The sequence below is a fragment of the Helianthus annuus genome, chromosome 11 (genome assembly GCF_002127325.2).
Source record: "Helianthus annuus cultivar XRQ/B chromosome 11, HanXRQr2.0-SUNRISE, whole genome shotgun sequence".
Taxonomy (NCBI): Eukaryota; Viridiplantae; Streptophyta; class Magnoliopsida; order Asterales; family Asteraceae; genus Helianthus; species Helianthus annuus.
The window spans coordinates 97313452-97338465 of NC_035443.2; the positions used below are offsets into that span (position 1 = coordinate 97313452).

Below are 25014 nucleotides of genomic sequence, written 5' to 3' on the forward strand. Positions count from 1 at the left end.
ATGGTTCTGGCAACCTCAATCAATGTTCTGTTCTTTCTTTCAACAATCCCATTTTGCTCTGGTGTTCTAGGGATGTTGTACTGCCTTACAATCCCTTTCTTCACACAGAAGGCATCCAACTCCTTATTTTTGAATTCTGTGCCATTGTCACTCCTGAAGACTTTTACTGGAAGGTCAAATTGCTTTTCAACCTGTGTCACAAAGTCTTGCAAAATGCCTGCAGTCTCATCTTTTGAGTGTAAAAAGAAGGTCCATGTAAACCTAGAGAAGTCATCAACAATAACCAAACAATATTTCTTCCTTTTGGGACTCATGACTTGCACTGGGCCAAACAAATCCATGTGCAACATTTGCAAACACTGGTTTGTTTTGGACTCTTCAATGGGCTTAAAAGAGCTTTTATGTTGTTTTCCTTTTAAACAGGAAACACAGTATTCAAGACATGAAAACATTTTTTGTGGTAAGCCTCTCACTAAGCTATTTTTTGAAATTTCATTGATTGTTTTGAGATTTGTGTGTCCCAGTCTTTTGTGCCATAGCTCTGTCTCTTTGTTAGAGGCAGCTGAGAACAGACAGGCATCAGCTCTGGGACACTCACTTGACATGTCAACAACATAAACATTGCCACTTCTTTGAGCAACAAGTTTTGTTGAGCCTTTTTTGATTATTGCTTTAATCTTACTAACCATTTCTGGTCCAACAATCCTACAACAATCCTTTGTGAAGAATGAGCCAAACCCTTTATCACTCATTTGAGATACACTCAGGAGGTTGAATTTCAGATTGTCAATAAGATTGACATTTTCAAATTTTACATTTCCAGACTTTACTGTACCAGACCCCAGAACTTTTCCTTTACTATTATTACCAAATGATATATCACCCCCTCCATGAATTTTGAAATCTTGAAGAAGGGCTTTACATCCTGTCATGTGCCTGGAGCCTCCACTATCTACGTACCAAACACTATCTAAGCATGCAGAAGCTCCCTGCACATGAAGTAAAAGGATTAGTTCATAAAGGTCTCCAAAGCCAACAGGGCTTTGGATGGGGTCTCAACAGTGTCTGGGATGGAGAAAGATGCATGGACAGTGGTTAGCACAGGGGTTTGAACATTTTTGAGAATGTTTTTCTCTAACCACTGTTGGGGGTCTTGGCCAAGCACTTGTTGATAACCAAAAGGATGCCTGTTCACTCTTGGTTTAGAGGGCCTTTTGTAGGTCTCATAAACGTGTGGAATCCTTTGGTATGATGCTTTTTCCTTGCCTTTTCTGAATTGATTGCCAGGGGGTGCATCAGTCACCTGTACATCTCTTTGGACAGATGTTTGGTTCAAGTGTTTTGTGACAGCAGTTTAGACAGGGACAAACAGTGGTTGTTTCTTGGTGAACTTGACAGATGATGTTGATGGACCCAAGGATGTTTTTGCAGTGTATTCATTCTTTTTTATGTCAAAGTTTTTGAGATACACACATTCTTGAGTTTTGTGATTATCTTTACCACAGATGGTGCAGCTTTCAGCAGGTAAAATGATGCTTGTTTTGTTTATATCATATGCTTTTAGATGAAAACAATCTTTTGTTAGATGATTCTTCTTTTCACAAAATTCACAAAACAAGTTTTTGATCTTTTCTCTTTTCTTCCTTTTCTCAGATTCCTTTGCAACAGAGTTTTGAACCTCTGTTGGGATATCTTTGATAGGAATGATTCTTGCTTTTGGAGCTTTTACACCATCCGTGGTTGTGAAATCCATTGGTTTGAAATTTTCCAGGATATCACACTCATCAGACCATGTGGGTTTAAATTGGTATTTCTCAATTTCCTCAAAAGTTGAGGATCCCTCAGATCTTTCCAGAGTAATTTTGTTACCAAGTTTGTCGGTTATTGATGTGCGTGAAGTGTGATATAATTTAGATGTATATTTAAGCCCCTTTTTACACTTTTAGCCAAGTTTTAAATTTATAAAACACGATATTTACTAACACTAAACACACATATGGGCAAGTGCACCCATCGTGGACGTAGTATAGTGTTGGTAAGATACCGAGGTCGTCCAAGGACACAAGAGCTTTTAATACCGGTTTATCCTCAACGTCTAACCAAATCAAAAAGTGAGAAAAATGTTTTAAACTAAGAAAGATAAAAACTAACTAAATGCTGAAAAGTAAAATAAAATAAAAACAGATAGACAAGATGAATCACTTGGATCCGACATGTGTATTTGTATAACCTTTGATTATTTTCGCACTTTTGCACTTGTTTAAGAGATTATCTTAGTTATTGTAGTAGGCCCCTCTTTTGAAGGCGACGTTACCCTCAACCCAGTAGTTTGAGTCAGCAATGATACAATCCTAAAGGGTCGGATTATTGAAAGATAATGAATTAAGTTATTAATGCAAATTGTGGTAGGCCCCGCTTTTGGCGGTGACGTTACCCTCGGCTAAGTAGTCTGAGTCAGCAGGGATACAGTCCTAAATAGCCGGGTTATAGTATTAATAGTAGTTAACTTATGAGGGGGTCAAAGAGTTTGGATCCCCGCCATCCAATACCTATGGGTATTGAAGGAGATCCTACTAAATTTGACCCAGGTCCCAAGCAGGACCTCTAAACGCTGAACAAGGGCAAGACCCTTACCAAACCGTTCCCTTAACCCCCGACCAGGTAGCCAACATACCTCCATATAGACCGTGGAGATATGAATGGTGAAAATCTTTTATTTTATATAGACAGTAAAATAACGCCAAGACACCACGGACAAACGATAAGAAAAGATCACCTTCAACATAAGTAACTAGTTATTAAAGTCATTAATACAAAACCAAATAAAAAGTGCAAAAGATTAAAAATAAAAAGTATTATACTAAACACTTGTCTTCACCAAGTGATGTAAGAGACTTAGGCAAACATGGCCTTGATTGTCAAGAACTCTTACGATCAATCTTGGATCCCGAGACGACTCACACGCTCTACGATGGACAATGGATGATGGTGGTGGATGATGGTGTTATGGTGGTGGTGGGTGGTGGATGAAGTGTGAGAGAGGTGGTGTGCCAAGGGATGAGTTGAAATGAAGCCAAGCACTCCTATTTATAGGCTGAACAGAAGACTGGGCACGGCTCCGTGTCCGCTGGACACGGCCCCGTGCCCGTCTGACACTCTCTCTCTTCATTAATTGTAATTCGCAATTACAATAAATCACCTGCAGCACTCTGACCACGCCCCCGTGTCCGCTGGGCACGGCCCTGTGGTGGGCAATAGAAGCTTCTATCACTTTTGTCTTTTCTGCCAGGGCTGACCATCCTGGACACGGCCCCGTGCTCGCTGAGCACGGCCCCGTGTTGAGCTGGACACGCCCCGTGTCCGCTGGACACAGCCCCGTATTCAGCTGGGCACAGCCCCATGCTCAGCTGGGCACAGCCCCATGCTCAGCTTTCTTCTTGTTTTTGCTTTGGGAGATGCTGTCGAGGAGTCGGGCATGCCAGGTTTCTTCCTTTTCTTTGTATTTATGTTGGATTTGGCTGCATTTTTGCTTCTTTTGTTCATTTAAGCTCTTTTAACCCTGAAAATACAAAAGGAAGACAAAAGCACACTTTTTCCAACATTAGTACTTAAAAAGGGTTAGTTTTATGCCTCATTTGATGTAATTTATATGTTGCATTTTACTCACATCAAATACCCCCACACTTGAATCTTTGCTTGTCCTCAAGCAAAACTCTTTAATATGTGGCTTACACTCCCAAATGGAATGGGTAGAAGAGAAGGTTTTGGGCTTGTCTTGAGTGTCGGGAATCCAAGATCTTTATTGGGTTTTATTTTTATACTATTTACAATCCTATTCGTTATGATTTATTTAGAACGTTTCATAAGATAAATTACTTATTTGGGCATAACATGCCTTTTTAAAATTTCATTTATATACAAGTTCACATACCTCACGGGGGATCACTCAACACTCGGCCGAAGGTGTATTTTTAGTGAATCACTCGAGAGCGGCATGGAACTTATTCCTACCATAAGCTTGCCAAGCAATCAATCCTCCTCCTTTTTAACTTTATACCTTTGTAAATATCAAGAGGACTTTTTGGGTGAAGGGTTAGGCTTGGGCTAAAGGTGGGTGGTTGGGTTAGTGGTTAGTAAAAGGGCGAAAAGCGTAAAAAGCGTCGGTTTTCGTAAGACTTTTTTTTTTTTTTGACTTTTTATTTTAATGAAGCAATTTTTCAAACAAAGTTCTTTTTGATAACCTTGTTTGTTTATTTCTTTTGGCTTCATTATTATCATCATTTTTCTCTTTTTTTTTTTTTTTTTTTTGATAAGGAAGTCATAAGAAAAACCGCGCCTTGTTACTAAAATAAAGGGTTTAAAATGAAAAAGGGGTTTTGGTGGGAAAAAAGGTGTTTGTTTTGGGTTAAGAAATGAAAAGGTTTAGGCTCAAAGGGGTTAACTAGGGGGATTTTGGGTAGGTGGTAAAAAAAATAATGGGGTAGAAATAAAAAAAAAGGGTTAGTCCTAATGCCTCCATCATTTACTTACTTGGGTTTAAGTTGGTAAGGACTGGGAATGTATCGTCGTGGCAAGTTCTAGAGTCGTAAGAAACCAAGCGGCTATTCACACAAGAAACGAAAAATGAGCATTTAGTTTAAAGATATATATTTGTATGCTCAATAAATGCTCAAAACTCACTTTTGTGGGAATGGGTTTTTATGTGATCAAGTATATATAATCAAATTTTAACTAAGCTTGTCATGCCGTTTCATAATTTTCTTATGTTGGTTCTTTTTATCACGACGTTGTCGGTTGTAAATTTGTAAAAATATAACCTTCTTAGAACTTGTTATTCCCAAATTAAACCAAGACAAGTAAAAAAAACGAAATTTTTTTTTTTTTGAAAAAAATTGGGGTGATTAGTGGTTCCAATAGAGTTTTGTGTAAGGCTTGTAATTAGGACTTGCAAAATTCAAGGTTTTAGCATCCCCCCACACTTAAATTACACATTGTCCTCAATGTGTCCCAAAAATAAGATTTTCGGTTGATTAGAATGTGTAAAAGTAGGTTAAAAACAAGATTTTATGTTACTGGGTAGCTGAACACGGGGTGGTGTTGGCTGAGCACGGCCCCATGTCTAGACTGCCAGTACCAAAAGTAAACAGAAGGCTGGGCACGGGGGCGTGTTCAGTGAGCACGGCCCCGTGTCCAGATACCTGAACTGGGCATTTCTGCAAAGTTTTGGGCACGGGGGCGTGTTGGGTTGAGCACGACCCCGTGCTGAACTTGCCGTAATGAAGAAAAATTGTCGAGAGGCTCTGTTTTTGTGCATGGGGTGTTGGTTCAAGCTTCCCTTAGCATCCTTCACCATCCCGAGTGTGTTTTATTCCTGGAAATTAAAAACTAAACTAGAAAACATAAAGGTTAATCTAAACTAAACTACGGATAGTTCCGCAGAATGCCTCCGTGGTGCGCCACGTTTATAAGGGTCCTTGGCTAGACCCACCTTATCAGGTGGCTCTGGCTCATCTTCAATTAGGGGGTCGTCATTGCCAAAAGGATATTTCATTGAGCGCTCAAGATCTATGCTCCTTTTGAATGCCCCTAATTGAAGAGGTAGATTGTTGTACTTCCGGTTTTTCAAAGCTTCATGAGTTTTTACAAAAGGTCGTCCCAACACTAGAAGAGCGTCATCGAGGATGACAAAGTCAGTTGGGATTACCATTTGATTTGTTTGAACCAAGACATCCTCCACTACACCGATTGATTTTATTACTTTCCGATGGGATAGAAAAATGGGTATTTAAAGTGGAGCGAATTCACTAATACTTAACTTTTCAAAAATGTAGTTAGGCATTATGTTAACACAAAGATCTTTATCAATGGTGATATTACTAATAAAGGAATTTTGAAAGAAACATGGAACCGGTGTAATGTTAATTTCAAAAGGATCTTCTTTTATTAGTGAGGTTTGATCATTAGTTAACTTAACACTTACCATTTCTTTGATTTTAGCACTAGTGTTTAACTCTTTTAAAAACTTGGCATGAGGGGTTACTAAACAATGATTTTCGAAAGTAGGTGACAAGAGATTAATTTCTTCAAAATTAGACTCTTCTTGTAATTTAACATTATCGAACTCACCTTTTTCGTTGTTTAACTCATGTGTCGGTTTTTCACTTTCTTGTTCTTCCATTTTTACATTTTCAACTATCTCTACGTTATTATTACAATTTAATTCTTCTCTTGCGCGGGACTCCTCTTCCCTTGCGTGAGATTCTTTCATGTAACGTTCGATAGTTTTAATGTGTTCTAATATCCTATTAGTTACTTCGGTGAGAGAAAAAGAATTTGGATCCTCAAAGCTTGAATCCGGTTGTTCGATCCTTGGTTCCTCATAGTACTCATATGAAGTAGATGGTTCACACCATTGTTCTTCATTGTGAGTATATGATGGATAAGGGTCGAAACTTTGTTCTTCATAGCACTCATATGAGGTGGGTTGTTCACGCCATGGTTCCTCATAATAAGAGTATGAAGGTGGTGGCTCATATCTTGAGTCTTCAAAGCATGAGTATGAAGGCTCATACCTTGGTTCATCAAAATATGAGTATGAGGGAGGAGGTTCATACCTTTGGTCTTCATAGGATGTGTATGAAGTTGATGGCTCGTACCTGGGCTCCTCATAGTAGTTGTATGAATTGGATGGTTGATATGAGTTATTATATTGAACCGAGCGTGTGTTACGACAATTAGTGCAATAATTACCCCTATAATCATCCTCATCATAGGTGTAGTTGTAGCCTCTTGAGTATTGATCCATAAGAATCACTCAACAGACCACAACTGAGTCTCGGGACCAGAAAACAAAAATAAAGACGGAAACAGAAGCGGGACACGGCCCCGTGTTGGGTGAACACGGCCCCGTGGTCAGGGTCTGTATCTGGGCGTTTTAATTAAAGTCACTGGTCACGTTGAGCACGGGGGCGTGTTCAGTGAGCACGACCCCGTGTTCAGACTCTGTATCTGGGTATCTAACTAAAAATATGCAGCACGGGGGCGTGTTCAGTGAGCACGGCCCCGTGTTCAGGCTACTGTAAATGCAAACTAAACTAAAATGCAGAAAAATGTGCGCGCGTTTTAAAAAGGTTTTGAAAAACTGATTAGGCCGTCGATTTTAAGCTTTCTTAAAATCCTTGTGTCCCCGGCAACGGCGCCAAAAACTTGATGTGCGTGAAGTGTGATATAATTTTGATGTATATTTAAGCCCCTTTTTACACTTTTAGCCAAGTTTTAAATTTATAAAACACGATATTTACTAACACTAAACACACATATGGGCAAGTGCACCCATCGTGGACGTAGTATAGTGTTGGTAAGATACCGAGGTCGTCCAAGGACACAAGAGCTTTTAATACCGGTTTATCCTCAATGTCTAACCAAATCAAAAAGTGAGAAAAATGTTTTAAACTAAGAAAGATAAAAACTAACTAAATGCTGAAAAGTAAAATAAAATAAAAACAGATAGACAAGATGAATCACTTGGATCCGACATGTGTATTAGTATAACCTTTGATTATTTTCGCACTTTTGCACTTGTTTAAGAGATTATCTTAGTTATTGTAGTAGGCCCCTCTTTTGAAGGCGACGTTACCCTCAACCCAGTAGTTTGAGTCAGCAAGGATACAATCCTAAAGGGTCGGATTATTGAAAGATAATGAATTAAGTTATTAATGCAAATTGTGGTAGGCCCCGCTTTTGGCGGTGACGTTACCCTCGGCTAAGTAGTCTGAGTCAGCAGGGATACAGTCCTAAATAGCCGGGTTATAGTATTAATAGTAGTTAACTTATGAGGGGGTCAAAGAGTTTGGATCCCCGCCATCCAATACCTATGGGTATTGAAGGAGATCCTACTAAATTTGACCCAGGTCCCAAGCAGGACCTCTAAACGCTGAACAAGGGCAAGACCCTTACCAAACCGTTCCCTTAACCCCCGACCAGGTAGCCAACATACCTCCATATAGACCGTGGAGATATGAATGGTGAAAATCTTTTATTTTATATAGACAGTAAAATAACGCCAAGACACCACGGACAAACGATAAGGAAAGATCACCTTCAACATAAGTAACTAGTTATTAAAGTCATTAATACAAAACCAAATAAAAAGTGCAAAAGATTAAAAATAAAAAGTATTATACTAAACACTTGTCTTCACCAAGTGATGTAAGAGACTTAGGCAAACATGGCCTTGATTGTCAAGAACTCTTACGATCAATCTTGGATCCCGAGACGACTCACACACTCTACGATGGACAATGGATGATGGTGGTGGATGATGGTGTTATGGTGGTGGTGGGTGGTGGATGAAGTGTGAGAGAGGTGGTGTGCCAAGGGATGAGTTGAAATGAAGCCAAGCACTCCTATTTATAGGCTGAACAGAAGCCTGGGCACGGCCCCGTGTCCGCTGGACACGGCCCCGTGCCCGTCTGACACTCTCTCTCTTCATTAATTGTAATTCGCAATTACAATAAATGCACCTGCAGCACTCTGACCACGCCCCCGTGTCCGCTGGGCACGGCCCCGTGGTGGGCAATAGAAGCTTCTATCACTTTTGTCTTTTCTGCCAGGGCTGACCATCCTGGACACGGCCCCGTGCTCGCTGAGCACGGCCCCGTGTTGAGCTGGACACGCCCCGTGTCCGCTGGACACAGCCCCGTGTTCAGCTGGGCACAGCCCCATGCTCAGCTGGGCACAGCCCCATGCTCAGCTTTCTTCTTGTTTTTGCTTTGGGAGATGCTGTCGAGGAGTCGGGCATGCCAGGTTTCTTCCTTTTCTTTGTATTTATGTTGGATTTGGCTGCATTTTTGCTTCTTTTGTTCATTTAAGCTCTTTTAACCCTGAAAATACAAAAGGAAGACAAAAGCACACTTTTTCCAACATTAGTACTTAAAAAGGGTTAGTTTTATGCCTCATTTGATGTAATTTATATGTTGCATTTTACTCACATCAGTTATTTTAACCTCTTGGCCATTTTTGTTTGTTGGAATTATCTCAGTTGAATCAGCTTGTTTTCCAGCAATGTTTTCAAGATCATCATATTTTCTATGTCCAATACCAAATTTAACATTGCTTTCAAGCTGTTTTGCAAGCATAACCTCATACCCTTTACAAGACTCCACCCATCTCTCACAGGTGATCTGGGTAGACTCCAACTCCTTTTGGCAAACTTGGTATTTTTCTACCATAGTTTGGAGTTGAGTTTTGGTTATGCTCTGCTCTTCTTTTAAACTGCTGATCTCTTTATCTTTTTCAGTCAATTTGTTTTTAAGTTCTTTTAATGACTTTTCAAATTTGACTTCATCAGATAGGACTTTATTCCTAAGGTTTTCATTTACCTCTTTGATGTTAGCAAATGCAATAATACATTTGTCTTAACACAGTTTTTCAAGAACTTGAGGTGATACCTTAGCAGCAGCCATCATGGCACAATCACATTGATGATCACCTTCTTCATCAGCTCTAACTTCTTCCTCACTAGCTTTCTTCTTTTCTTCTTCCTTTTTGTCTTCTTTGGACCAGGGGTCAGACAGTGGTTCAAGCAGGGTTTCTGAATTTTCTCCCAGCAGTAGTTCACCAGCAACTGCAGTAACCACTGCTTCAGCAACTTCATCCACTGTTTCAGCACTTAGCTGTTCACCTTCAGTTTCAACCCCTTCTGGTATTGACTCAATGCCATCAAACAAAATTCATCATCAAAAGCATCATTAGAAGCATAGAGAGCAAAATTTTCATCACCAAGTTCTTCAGGCATGCTGCTCCAATCAACAAAGCTTTGTGTGAAAAAGCTTTGCTGATCTGGTTGTGTCACTGTTGGAGCAGCTTGTTGTGGTGCAGCAGGTTGCACTTGTGCCTGAGGAACAGGGGCTTGAACATACTGAATTTGTGGCACAGTGGTTTGAACATAATGCACAGGCACAGGGGTAGCAGCATAATGAGCAGTGTTAACATGTGCTGCAGGGGCATATTGGGTATAATGCACAGTGTTTTGTTGTTGTGGTCTAGGGTTTGAGCCAGGGTGAGTGATTATGGGACCAGTGGTTTGACTCCTACATTCCCTAGCAAAATGACCTAGCCTATTACACTTAAAGCACTTGATTTTTGATTTATCTAACCCCACCCTTAAATTCCCATGAAGTCCTGGGAATTTTCTCCCTGTTCTTTTGTAGAATTTGCTTGTTCTAACACTAAGAAAAGCCAATTGATGCAAGATGTCCATCTCTTCTAAGTCAGTGGGATCAAAATGTTGCAAATCATTCAGCTCAAAGCACAAATTGTCTGATATCTGGTTTTCAGTATTTGCAGTGAAAGCATAATTTGCAGAGTGAGAATCAGAGTTGTTAAAATTACCCCTACCAGTTATGTCAATAAAGTGATCATAACTCTGATCCTTACAGCTGCTACCAGATTCTTCCTGACCAAACAGAGCTGTGCTGCCAAATGAATAGTCATCAGCAACTTTCCCAGACTCTTGCAACTTCCTTTTCTGGTTTAACTCCCTTTCATAGGTCAGGAGTCTACCATGGAGTTGGGTCAGGGTCAGATCTTTGAACTCAGCTGAATTTCTGGTGACAAAAGCAATTGTGTCCCATTTTTCTGGCAGTGATCTAAGGAACATGCTGTTTTGGGTTGCATTTGGAAATGTAACCTTAACAAGCCTTAGTTCACTGATGAGACAACTGAAACGTTCAAATTGTTGGGTTAGTGATTCCCCTTTGATGTGACAAAATGTTTCATACTGCTGATTCAGAATTTCCCTGTTGTTTTCAATAACCTCTTCCGTTCCCCCGAATTGTTCCTTCAAGGCATCCCATAATTCTTTGGCACTGTTACAATGTAATAGCCCAGCATAGATTTCGTTGGGTAGTGCAGAGGCTATGATGCTAAATGCTTTGGCATCAAGTTCGAACTTCTGAAAATCTGATTCAGTGTAATTTTCAGTTGATTTAGGAACGAACTTTTTGGTGTCCTCCGCACTTGGCACCATAGGAACATGAGGACCGAAAACAACAGACCTCCAACATCCAGTGTTTTGTTGAGCAAGGATATGACACATCCTTCGCTCCCAGATGTTGTATTCATTTCTTTTAAGCATAGGTGGTTTAAACAAAGAGCCAATGTTATTTTTATCATCCTGTGACTGAGACATCTTCCCGGTTGTTTTACAGGCACTGATTAATCAACTTTTGATGATGATTAAACCTTACTCTGTTTTTCAACACAACAAACAAACTATCAGTATCAACAATTTCGAGTTGAACTATTTACGTCAAAATGATTGATAAATCAAATTTGACTGTCCGAGCTCTGATACCAATTGTTAGGATCTGAGTTTGGATTGATTGTGATTTGTGTTTGAATTTAGATGAACAAATGAAAGAGTAGTGCAGCGGAATTTAAATGGAAGCAAACTTTTCACAATCAAACAGAAGAAATGCTTTCAATCATACATTTTCAACACAGAATCAAATGATTAAATTTATTTTTAAACTCTGATTACAATGCATGTATGATATGCAAACTCCCCCTCAGCCCGAGCTCAGTATTTGTTCGTGCAGGAAGAAGATGGTGAAAGAGCTAAACAGAACAGTACAGAGTACTGTTCTATTTATAGGCACTTGCAAACCACTGAGCATCTAAGCTGACGTCACCATGAAAGTGACATCTAACCTCCTAACAAACTCTAACCTCTGATCTATATAAACACTGCTATGCTAACTACTGATATTACATTTCAATACATAAAACAAACATAAACTGCTGCTGCATCCTTCCACTGCTGTGAACCCAACAGTACTTGTTATGATCAGCAGTGCTTGAACCAAGGCAATAGATTGAGCAGCAGAGCTTTAGTTCTTCAACAGACTTTGACTTGATCAGCAGTTGTAGGTCAGCAGTTTGCATGATCAGCAGATAGGAGGTCAGCAGATGTTGAAACCACTTTCAAGGGGAGAGACTTGCAACCAAACATCTGCTTATTCTGGATCCATTGCTCTGATCCAGTTTTGGCTTTTATTATCTGTTCCTTTGGCAGGGTTCAATCCCAACAATACCTAACTAATATACTTAGAATCTAACCATACAAACTAACTTACCATTACAAAGTAACCAAGACCCCCCTTGTGGACGGTTCATGTGCCCCCTACCCCATGGATTTTATTTCATTAAATTATTAGATCTTGTCTCACTTTTCATAACATATTAACCCATGGATTAACACTTGTTGGAAAGATTATAAGATAACCCACTAGTTTCATAAGTTCATATTCATCACACAACACCAACACTCAATCTTCTTCTTCCTTCCTTTTAGTCTCGGCCGAACACCCACACTTATACAACCGCCATCTTCATTCAAGTTCCATCCATTCTACATATACTCAAAGGTGCTAGAAGCCATACAAGGAAGCTTGGAGCTTGTGGAAGTTGAAGGACCTTTCTTTTGTGCTTTTATCCACTCCATTTCATCTACTGATCATCCCTAGCCTTGAGCTAGTAGTAAGAACACCATACTCTTCATTTTACATCTTATTTTAGTGGTTAAAAGAAGATACAATTTAATGATCATGATGAACACTAAGAATCTTAAACTTAAAACTTGAACATAAGCTTAAAATCATAAGAAATCATGATGTTTATGTGTTGTTATGCTTGTTGATTGTTGTTTACTCATGTTTTTTATGATGATCATCATATGATCTTGCTAGATAATGATTAAAAACATAATCTAGCAAGATGAGAGGATGAAAATGTTAAAGATCCATAGATCATCCTCATGTAAATCATGAACTTGAAAGAATAAGTTGTTTTCTTGTTAAGTGATGATCAAAGTGTGTATAAAAGTCTTGTAAATCTTTGATTTCAAGAATGGTTTTTCAAGAAATCAAGTTAAAAATACAAAGTTTACTTAATTTTGGTTCTTAAATAAATAAACCACATTTTTAGTGGTTAATCAAGTGTAGGATCATGTATTTAACAAGAAAAATCCAAGAAGAAACATTTTTAGAAAAATTAATTATAAGTTGCAAAGAGCTAATTCTTTCAAAAATGAAGTTTTTAAATAAACAACTACACTTTAATGGGTAACTAGACTTACTAAGTACACTAGTATGTTACTACACACTTTTATAAATTTTCAAGTTCATGAGGTGGTAGTTTATGCTTGATTTTGGCAAATTTGTAAGTGTAGATTGATTTGTTGATGATTGTGTTGATTTACAAAAGAAAATGATATGCCTTGAAGGCATGGAAACCTCCTTTTTAGGGGAAACTATGGCAAAATTTTTCTAAAAATTAAACATTTAGAAAAATATTTTCAAACAAATATTTACAAGTATATTTTAAATCATGAATTTTCACATAAAGTTTGCCATAATTTTGGATACAAAAATTATAAATATTGGAGGTTGGATTTTATAAATAAAAGTGACTAAATATGTATTTAGTAAATATATATTTAGAAGTTATCATGTATGTGATTATCTGTATATTATGTGTACTAGGTTAGTTACCCGTGTGATACACGTGCTGAACTAATATATTATGTAAAATAAATGTTGAAATAATAACACTAAATAACGGGTGTACACAACTAAATTAAGATTGAAAGTATGAATCTTGGTATTTTCAAAATCTTATCATGATTATAACTTATTAGATTATACAGTTGGTTATTTAGTTTTTTTTTTGAACGACAACAACGGAACCTTTATTCACCACAAAACCCGGCACATAGCAAGGTGCTATAGAGCCATAAGTACATCCCAGGAAATCAAGAGAACATATACATCAAGAAAAAACAAACAAACAGACTATACATATTTCATCATTCCGGGATCGAGAACTCGCTCCATTCGTTCCATGTTATGCCTTAGAATCTTGATCTCTTGTTTATCCAGTCAAACGACTCCTCTTTGATCTCTTCTATTAGTTTGCTCAGTTCAGATATTTCATCATTAAAAACCTTTTTATTTCTATTTATCCAAATACTCCAAACAGTTAGGAGGTATATGGCATGAATTATTTTTGATTTTTTTTTTTGAAAAACACCCAAAGCATAATGTACAAGTGATAATGCATAAAAAAAAAGTTACAAAGTTATATGTATGGAATGGAATGGAATAATTAGGTTTTTAGTTTAGACAATCCTCCCAACTCTTCTCTTACCTCCAGCCGCCCGATACGAAGAAAACCCTTCCCACCATATTCTACTAATTGTATCAATCTCGATCTTCAACCATCAACGCCATTTGATATTCAAATCTGTCTCAGGTTTGTACTTTTATTGCTTCTATTAATTGGTTTTTACTTTCAAGAAACCCCAATATAATTTTCGATCCCATTTTCAAAAAAACTTAAAACCCTATAGCTCTCTTTTCTAAACAAAACACTCGGATTATGCCATAAGATTCAATTGCGGTTCAGTGAAGAATAAAAAATTCTTCGACAAGAGGATTGAATATGTGAGTGGAATCATATTTATTGGTTTGTCTTGTTTCGAATCGGCTGCAAGAGGGCTGCGGTGCGACTGCAAGAGAACGAACGAGTTGCAAAAGAGCACACTCTTATTCATCAAACCCATTTGAGATCTTAGTGATTTTAGTTGAAGCTATTTGAATATGTAAAAACCTCTACAACAAGCCTCTTTGAAAATCATCATCAATTTACCAGACCCACTCCTATCCACTAAGTTAAACAATTTGAATCCAATAGTCTGGCCTTGACAGTTATACACATTTAACGAATGTGAGTTCCACTTCCACATAAACCCCCTTTAATATCTCTTCATCCAGACTCAATGTTAATAATTATATATGGGTTTAATTTTGTACGCTCATGTTCAAGCTCAAAACCTTTGGCTTCTTTTTACGAAAGGGTTAATGGGATTATTTTTATATTATTTGTAGTGAAGATAGATTTAAAGGATTCTTTTTTGTATTCTTTTAGTATGTTAATGGTAGGCGTAGAGTATAACTGTTGCTGTTTTTGTAAAAGAATTATGTAATTTGACTATTTTAGGTCAACTTCATGGTTCATTACATTATATATAATAAGTTAAATTGCGGGCTGGTTGTTATCATTATGGCAGGTGTACTTTTGAATTTTGATATATGGAATCCATTTTAATTCAGTTGGGATGCTCAAAAATAATATTGTTTAGCTGCATATTCAGTTACACAACAGGACAGCTACCAAAAGCAGCAACAAGTAACTTGTGGGCGTCGTTTTGGAATGTTTGGTAGTTTGGAGGCAATATGGTGGTTACTATGGTGCTGCTCCATATAGGTATATGTTTTGCTGATTCCTTTTGAAGTTTTTTCTCGATAATTTTGTAGATGCACACTTAACTGCCTCTAAAAGAAAGATACGTGAAAAATTGTCGCATGTAACTGTCTACATGGCCATTTGAGAGTGGACCTAGACTACTGCACTTTTGACCTTTCCATGTTTCCGTAATGTTTTCTTTATTCGCCAATGAAAAACTATGTAAAGTTTTTTTTAGTTTATACCCATTTGGAGGTATTGAGAACTTTAAAATTATTTACAGAGAAGGGCTTAGCACCAGACAAGGGGGTTCTACCATTTGGATGACTTGGATGATGAGATCAGTGTGGACTTGCCATTGAGAACTGGAATGGCCTTTTAGGTTATACCCATTTGGATGTATATTGAGAACTGGAATGCTTATTCCAACAACAATCAGTTTAAGGAAATTCAAGTGTAAGATTCGTGGGGAGGATGGAGGTAGTCAACGTATTGAGGACTTGAGGTTCGTTTTATGATAGACACTTGATGAAGACTGTTTTTGTTTCAAGTAAGTTGTCTTTCATGAACAATATATGATAATCCCAATAGTTAAAATAAGTGTCTTTACAAGAAATATAATGAGTTTGCTGATGTTATTATGAGTTTGGCTTTTTAAATTAAAATTCTCCACTTGCCTTATTTTTTGTATGTTTTTCACTTCACTGCTATATTTGTAGCCTGTAAGAATAGTATTAGCTCATATTCAATCTTCCTAAACTCTGAAGTCACCCAGACACCAACCCTTATACGGCCCCAAGGTTTGAGAGGGCTAAGATTGCTATACGACCCAATTGAAAGGGTTACATCATATGAGTCGTATGATTTGTCAGGTGTCATATGGTGTCCGCTGTTGTAGATGTATATAATGACACCCTTACCCTTTGGATTATGAACAAATTTGAAAGAAATGACAAGATTACTTAACTGATTAACTGATAAACAAACTGTTTATAATATTGTGAGTGTCATTTTCTTGATTTTGCTTACGAAACAATATTTTTTTAATTAATTAAGTTGTAGCATTTTGAACTAAATAACCAGAATTGGGCGGAATTGTGAATTTAAATAGCGAGCCTAACTGTTTGGAATGGAACGGAATCGCAACGCCAAAAGCAAACTTGTTTATTTGGAGAGCTGTGGAGGAGAAGATCCCAACGATGGATGCGCTAAAAAGGAGGGGGTGCAGGTTACTTTGGACACCTGGCGGATCATCAACAGAAACGACAGGTCACATATTTATCCATTGTCCATATGCTAATCATGTGTGCATGATGCTATGGGCATGGTTAAAAATCCCGGCCAAGGACCAACAAGAGTCGCTTTGTACAAGAATTCAGGATAGATTAACCCAAAGGTTTTTACCTTTTACAATTTTAACCCTACATAATTTGTTTTTTAACTTTAACCCAAAACTTTTCATTATTTGCAATTTAATTTCACAACTTTTGTCACTTATACTTTTCATCTCTCGCAAATTTTCGTTTAGCTCTAAATTTTTCGAGTTAATACGACGCAACGTGCATGTGTGGTTCAACGTTTTTACCTCTATTTTTCCATGTTTGACAGGTTCGTCGCAACACGCATATCCTAGGTCGAGTCAGTTTTGGTGGTCGATGACGGTTGTGTGACATTAGTACTATTTGACACCGTTTTACGCCCTGCCACAACGCGGGGTGTGCTTTGGGGGGTTTTCAAAGAAAAAATAGTTATGCATATGTTTGTCGTAACGTTGGCTTTGGGGTTTTCCAGAAAAAATTGATTTTTTTTACTTTTCACCCAAAAGTATTTCATAAATTACTTTTAACTCAAAACTATTTGTTTTTTTTTTTAACTTTTAACCCAAAACTTTTTATCTTTTGCAATCTATCCTCATAACGTTTTTTACTTTCAACTTTGTTCCTTTATAGTTTTCATTTTCCGCAAATTTTTCGCTTTATGTTTGGTTCTAAATTTTGTGACTTAACACATCGCAACGTGCGTCTTTGGTTTAACGTTTTTAGGTTTCGTTCTAAATTTTGCGAGTTAACATAATGACGCAACGTGCGTGTGTGGGTGAACGTTTTTACATCGTCTATTTTTTCCTGTTTGACAGTTTAACATAACGTGCGGGTCCTAGATTGACTTAGTTATAACTAAAGAATCCCCGCCGCATTGCGGCGGATCGCAATCCTAGTTAGAATTAGAATGAAGAGAAGACAAAAAGCGCGTAGAATGAACATGACAGGACACGTGTACAAAATTCCTATGTGGCAGTTGGGGAATACATCTAGTTAGGAGAAAATTAAAAAAGGGGGCTGAAATCCAGCCAAGTGTATATCATTTTTATTTATAAGTATAAAGATTAGTTATATTATTTTAGGACTTGAAATAATATAACTTATCAAAATACCAAAAATTACAATCCAAAATATTACCAAAATTCCAAGAAAATGAATATATAAATTATAACCACAATATTGGAGGAAAACCAAACAAAGGAATATAACTTACAAAATATTCCGGAAAATTTATTCATAAGTATAGTTTGGTAATAAGTATTTTGGACAACAAAATAACAAAAATATGATTTTTACAATTATTACAAAATATATCATATTTTTGACAAGGAGAAAATATATTATTTTTGACAAGTAAAAATATATATATTTCTTGGAATTATTAGAAGATGTATTATTTTTGGAAGAAAATATATATTTTCTCAAACATACATGAAATACATTATTTTTGGGAGAAAATGTATTTTCTTAAATAAACTTGAAATATACTATTTTTGGAAGAAAAATGGATTTATATATATTTTCTAAGTTAGACTTGGAACTATATTATTTTTTAGACTTGTATGAGATTTATAAATATTTTTGCCAAGGGAAAAATTTTGAATAATTTTTTCTAAATAATATTTCTTAAAATATATATTTCGGAAATATATATTGATGTATTTTTATTAAAGATATTATTCCGGAAAAGTTAATACAAAAATTAAGTATAAGGATACTTAATAAACACAATAAAAATACGTATTCTCGTATGTATAAATACACACCGGAATACGCCACCAATACTTGGCAAAAATATACAAGTATAAGAATACGAACACAAATACACCCATCCTTGGGAAGGATATACATGTATAAATACATTAAAAGTAACAAGTTAAAATATATTATTTTAACTATTATTCTAAATTTAATAAATATAATTTAAGTTAAAATATTTATTATTTTAACAAATAATTATATAACTTGGAATAATATTGAAGGCACAACGAAACGAAACGTAACTCAAAGACACTAACTAATACTAAGTCAAGGCACGACCCGCTCGTCTAATAGATCGTAGTACGTTGTAGGTAGTCGTGTACACCATAGGAAACTTTGAGTTACAGTCGAATTGAAGAACGCAAAACCGTGAGTTCATGTCCCCCTTTTCTTTAACGGTTTTTAGTTTTTATAACTTCGGGGGTGAAGTACATGTTACAAATTGTTTACATACGATTACATTTGGTATGGTTAGCTAAGGAAAGGTACTGCTAGATCATGTGAGTGGTGGGTACAACGCTTAAGACCATTAATCCTCGCAGTAGGACCGAGGGACATGAGTGATAGATCTATTTGGGTGTAGTGAGCCCACACCCATGTGGACCGGGGTTTGGCCCAAGAGGTGACTATGTCTTTAAACTGAAGCCCAGTGCAAAATCTACTAGGTTTGAGCCTTCTTGCATCACGTCACACATATTAATGGCCTTGCTAACCATTAGTGATCTGTTTCCTTGATTGCTTTCATACCAGGGTTTACAAATACATACTTGCTTATAATGATTACAAAGTTTATTCGAGCTCACACACTAAACACATGAACTCGCTCAACTTTTGTTGATGTTTTCAAACTACATGTATTTTAGTAAACTAAGTATGGATCTGGCGGGTGTTGAAGTTTTCAAGTGTTGTTTGGTACAAAAGATGTCATCCGGTGTCGAATGGTTTGAAGTGTGTATCCTATCCAGGATAAGATACATATTCCAAAGCCTAGTTTTCATTAATGTCTTTTGTGGGGTCCTTATGGAACTTAAAACTTGTTGGTGTTGTATTCTGAACGCGAAGTCTATGTTTTGGGATTTAAAACAATGTTGCATGTAATGTTTTAAAACTTAATCAATGGATGAACATCTTTGGTTTTATCATATAGCTATTTGTTATGGTTGAATGCAATGATATTAAGCAAGTCACACATAATCACGCTTCCGCAAAAGTCAGGGTGTGACAATTGAGAAGTAATTTTATGTCCGAGTCATATAATATTACCAGTATAACATCTAACGACCTTCCATAACTTGATAATGAGATGCATGAGTATGACATTCTGAGTGTCTTATTGAGAAATATTCGTACTCTTTATGATAGCAGTAATAAATCATAATCTTGGTTTACTTGTTCTCACAATATTTTCTTTATATAGAGATGATATCATACCACATACAAGGTATACTATAAATAAAATGATACGCATATTTTATAGACAATCACTACAAACAATGTAAATATTTCATGTATAATATATCAACCTTATATAACCCGTTATTTTACTTTTTAACGTTTATCGCATGACTCTTTGTAAAAGGTGTTACGAGTACGCATACACATGTCTTAGAGAAAAATAGATATAACAATAACCAACCTGGATGAGCAGTGTTTTTGACTTTTTCCTTTTTTTTATTTTTACTCTTTAATTTTCAGCTTTGACACTTATAACCCTTAATTTTTCCAGAGACTTTGTACTCAAGTTTTAAGCGTTTATATGTTTGACACATTTCTCTCTCTCTTTTTTTTTTTTTTCGAACGGCAAGGAATGATTTGCCAACCACCGTGACACCAGGCGCTGTGGCCAAGGTCGACTACTCGACTGCCGCCAGCCCTTGGCTCTCCCAGATGCGCGGAAACCCAACCTCCACCCGCCCGAAGGCACGACGGTGGAATAATTGGTAAAACCTCGCCTTCCATACAAGACGAACCGGCGCCACCCGTATTCGTACTTCACCTAGATGACACAGAAAATAATAGGAAGAGTGAAAGTCGAACCTGAGTTAGAAGGAACACTAAGTCTTCCTCTAACTACTCCACCACTATCTCATTGCTATCATTTCTCTATATTATTAGTTTTGTATTCAACTCGGTTGTTAAAAAAAGTGCATCCTAACACATTTCTCTAAGTTAAAAAAAGAATATTACCTTTTTAAAGTTTTCACCAAGCTTAAATTAATTTATTGGACACCCTCTTCAAGATCGACCCGTTATGCTCCCTCATTTCCAGATCTTGAAATAACTTCCACTTCTTCAAATCTTCTCAAGTGTCATAACCCATGAATTCTTTAACATTCTACCAATTATTGCTTGCAATATTACTCTTCAAATCCCCATTTCTTAAATCCAAAAACACCACAGTTTCATCAAGATTTCTCGACTCGGTTCTCCAAGATTACGCATTCAAAACATTCTCCCAACACCGCCCGAAAACCGGCATCATCTACGACGGCAATGTGGCACCAGAATTCACCGGAATTACAGTCTCCGCCCTCCGGTTGAGAAGTGGTGGGTTGAGGAGAAAAGGGTATTATGGGTACAAAGAGTTTGATATTCCGGCGGGTGTTTTAGAGAATCCGTACGTTGCACGTGTGGTTTTGGTGTACCATAACTTGGGGAATTGGTCGGAGGTTTATTATCCGTTGCCGGGGTATTTGTTTTTGTCGCCAGTGGTGGGTTTGTTAGCGTATAATGCGTCACATATGACGGCGGAAATGCTGCCGGAGTTGGATCTCCGGGCGTCTGAGAATCCTATTATGATAAGGTTTGGATCTTTAGGAGTTTTGGCAGATGGGGTTTTGGCGAAATGTGCGTTTTTTGATTTGTTTGGTGGGGTTGAGTTCGCACGTGTGGTAAATGGGAGTGTTTGTTTGAGTTTAAAACAAGGGCATTTTGTGGTGGTTGTTGAAGAAAATGTTCCGGCGCCAGCGCCGGTGAAATCGCCGGAGATGCCCATTGCTGTTGGTGGTGGTAGGGATGGAGGGAGGAATGGGTGGTGGGTTGGTGGGCTAGTGGGAGGGTTGTTTTTGGTGGTGGCGGCAGCAGTGGTGGTGGGAGTGTTGGTGGCGCTGCGGCGGTGTGTGCGGCGGCGGAGGGTCGAGAAAATGGAGTATGTGGCGGAAGGTGGTGTTCCTTTGGCGGTGGCCGCCGTTGGAAACGATAAGATGCCGGTGGCAATGGAGACTAGAACGAAACCGGTTTTGGAAAATGATTATGTAACTGTAAGCTAGGCTTTTTTTTTTTCGTTGTTTATTTTTGTTTAAACTCATGTTGTATTTTTGAATTAAATAAATAAATATAACGAAGTTGTTAGGTTTTTCTCATCTAAAAGATCCGTAGAACATTCTGTATACACATACACTAGAAGGGAAAAAAAAGTACCTTAATCATGTAAATAAAAAAATTGACAAAAAGTTGCAACACTTTTCACGTAATTTGCAATAACCCACATTATCATTGGATTCAAATTTGTGTTAGATTCTACGTTTGGTTGTTTGGTGATATGTTTCGCGTACCGGCTTTTGTGGTATAAGGTAGCTTTTGATATACAGTAATGAGAGGTGAAATGAAATGAATCATGGGGAAAGAATGAAAAAAGAGTGTTTGTTTGGTTGATGGAATGAAATCGTCTATTCAAAAATGCATTTCATTCCCTCAAAATCATTCCATCCGTCTCCCATGTTTCTTTTTTCCATTTCATCCCCTCTTCACCCTTCATTAACAACACCACAACCCACCACCGTTGCTACCACCCACCACCACCACCGTCATCCGCCGCCGCCACCCTCCACCGCCGCTGCCACCACCTACCACGACCACCCACCGTCGCCACTGCCACCTCCGATCATCGCCACCACCCACCTTCGATCATTGCCACCAACATTGCCACTGCGACCTCCGATCACCGTCGCCACCGCTACCCCTCCGACCACCGTAGCCGCCGCTACCACCTCTGACCACCCCCTTCACCACCATCGCCACCGCCGTCGCCTACCTCCACCGTCATCCACCACCACCACCACCGTTGTCACCATCCGTTGTTGTCTCCACCCACCACCGCCGCCGCTACAACTAACACCTAGTACCACGCACCATCATCGCTCATCACTGACCACCGCCATTTAATTTTATTCCTTCGTCTTTTTTCGCATACCAAACAACAAAAAGTAATTGTTCATTTCATTCACACACGGTAACCAAACAAGACATGGAATGGTAATGATCAATTCCATTACCTCATCTATTCCATTCCCTCGTCTATTCCATTACTTGAATAAAATTATGTTCAAATAAATTTATAAATTCAAGTGATAATACTTATTGAGAGATATACCATATATAAACTGTTATCATCTAACAAAATAATGTTTATCAATTATGCACACAAACTTTATAAAAATAAATAAAAAATAATATTATAACTAGGTCTGTCGCACCCCCAAAATACCACATGCGGAAACCCTCGCCAGGCGTGTGACGTACCAGGAACTAGCCACCAATCACATTGAACTCAGATTAAGATATTAAATAAAGCTTTCATTCATTAACATGAATTGTTACAAAACATTAAATGTAATACAACATGTACAGCGGAAGCATAAATGATTTGTAATGTGTTTCATAAACCATATGTATATAAGTCATTAGTTGTCTCGCGATTCCATGATTCTCGACCCATGACCACTCCAGCATCCCAGACAGCAAGTGGCATCCCAGACAGCAAGTTTCACATCTACACCTATCAATAACCTGCGAGCATGCACACACGTGTATCAGACAACACTGGTGAGTTCATAGTTTTACAAAAATATTAGTTACCAAGTGTTTATTCCGTTCATTGATTACAATGTTGATAATACCTCGGATACAAGACGGCTCCTGATTTATGTTTTGCCCGTTCCCCAGTGCTCCTATCAAAGCACTGGGCATGGCTTGGTCATTAGTTCACACCCGTCCTCTCCGGTACGGGGTGAGGGTGCCAAACCTAAGTAGCACTACCAACTAATAGCCCGCTACCTCTCCGGTAACAAAAAAAATGGGACTTAAAGGTGATAGGACGAGTGTATTATCCAACATACCAGATTTTACCCAAAAACTGATCCCTCTCCGGGATACCCAATGACTGTCCCAACCACCTGGACGCATGCTCAAGAGAAATGAACTCACCTTAGATTGCTCGGTATGTTTATTAACGTATTCAAGTTGATTAATCAAGTCATAGCATGATTATCAAAGCCAATCAGTTTACATAAACCCACCCACATAGTTTCTTACTCACATTACATAAGTAGCGCACATGTATTTCACTTATTATTATGCAAGTCACAATAGCCAATCATATCACAACACAGTCCACTAATTCACACAAAATCAAGTGTTTATGTCACACATCCATCCATACATTCGTCGTAACAGTAGGCGGCCCAAATCAGCACACAGCCCAACCAAAGTGTGTGATCCATTAACCCGAAGCCCAAATCAGCTTTGTATCAATCTGTGTGGCCCAGCATCAGTCCGAATATGCGTACGGCCCAGCACAGATGACTCGCGGCCCTGTGTGCAGCCCACTCGCTCACACGGCCCAACTACTTACTAAGCCCAATCATCACAATCTCCTTAAATCAACCAAATAGGACAAATTCCATTAAATTCACAGATTTCAAAACATGCAACATAAAGGTAGGTTGTACCCTATGCTAGTATACTTGTACATTCAAGAAAACCCAGAATCCATCACCTCTAATGGCAGCTCCTATTTCCAATTCATATAACATTCATATTCAAGCATCTTTGTCATTACTTAACTCATTTAACAGATTCAACATCATCATCATCTATGTCACCTCTTGATTAGCATATTCAAATATCAACATTCTTCATTATTTCGAACAGAGTTATTATCATATCAAAACCACTATTTCATTAACAAATTTTCACTTTTTCATCATCTAATACACATAATCTTTTGCATCATTTATTTTCAGTTCACATTTCAAGCATCAAAGAGACGAAACACCATGTGTGGCGAAACATTATGTTTCGTCGTGAAGATAGGTGTGGCGAAACACTATGTTTCGCCGTGAAGATATGTGTGGCGAAACACTATGTTTCGTCGTGAAGATGTGTGTAGTGAAACACCTAGCTTTCGTCGGAATTGCAGGTGGTGAAACATCTATGTTTCCTCGTGGATAACTCAGAACAGTTATGATGACCTGCGACCCTAAGTTTGCCGATCATCAACAACGAATCACTAACAGTAATCACAATACATTTATATGCAATCATGGATCATTCACTAATCATACAACAATAATCATCAACAATAACCATTTAATCACAATACATCGAATCACTAATCGTCAGTTACGGCTACACGTGATATACATACAACCACAGTTCATGCAACAATAATCATTCAATCACAAACTACACATTGGAATTAATCTATTGAACAAAGTCAAGACACTAACCATAACTCCGCATTGATCCGAATGATCGAGATGGGAAAGCTTCGGGGCCTCCTAAATGCCGTCGCTCAGAGGTTGATAAGGGAGAGGGGATTCTAGGGTTTGAAGCAAGAGATAATACG

General features: G+C 37.9%; 1 protein-coding gene and 1 long non-coding RNA gene across 6 annotated transcripts; both read left to right on the forward strand.

The window, feature by feature from the left end:
* The first annotated feature begins 14158 nt into the window (after nucleotides 1–14158).
* On the forward strand, nucleotides 14159–16956 carry LOC110889580. 5 transcript variants are annotated; one of them, XR_004870962.1, is made up of 5 exons: nucleotides 14163–14313; nucleotides 15131–15327; nucleotides 15590–15856; nucleotides 16390–16702; nucleotides 16915–16956. It is a non-coding gene; the product is annotated as an uncharacterized LOC110889580 (long non-coding RNA). The 5 variants fall into 5 exon arrangements; XR_004870961.1 differs by lacking the exon at nucleotides 16915–16956 and having other exon boundaries at nucleotides 14164–14313; nucleotides 16390–16751; XR_004870963.1 differs by lacking the exon at nucleotides 16915–16956 and having other exon boundaries at nucleotides 14164–14313; nucleotides 16418–16751.
* A 3090-nt stretch (nucleotides 16957–20046) lies between these two features.
* On the forward strand, nucleotides 20047–21748 carry LOC110889579. Its single transcript, XM_022137134.2, has one exon. The coding sequence runs from the start codon at nucleotides 20705–20707 to the stop codon at nucleotides 21653–21655; it is 951 nt and encodes a 316-aa protein (XP_021992826.1). The 5' UTR covers nucleotides 20047–20704; the 3' UTR covers nucleotides 21656–21748.
* Nucleotides 21749–25014: the final 3266 nt, after the last annotated feature.

Coding starts and splice junctions, on each gene's coding strand:
- LOC110889579 (XM_022137134.2), top strand. CDS start 20,705: ATGAATTCTTTAACATTCTACCAATTATTGCTTGCAATATTACTCTTC.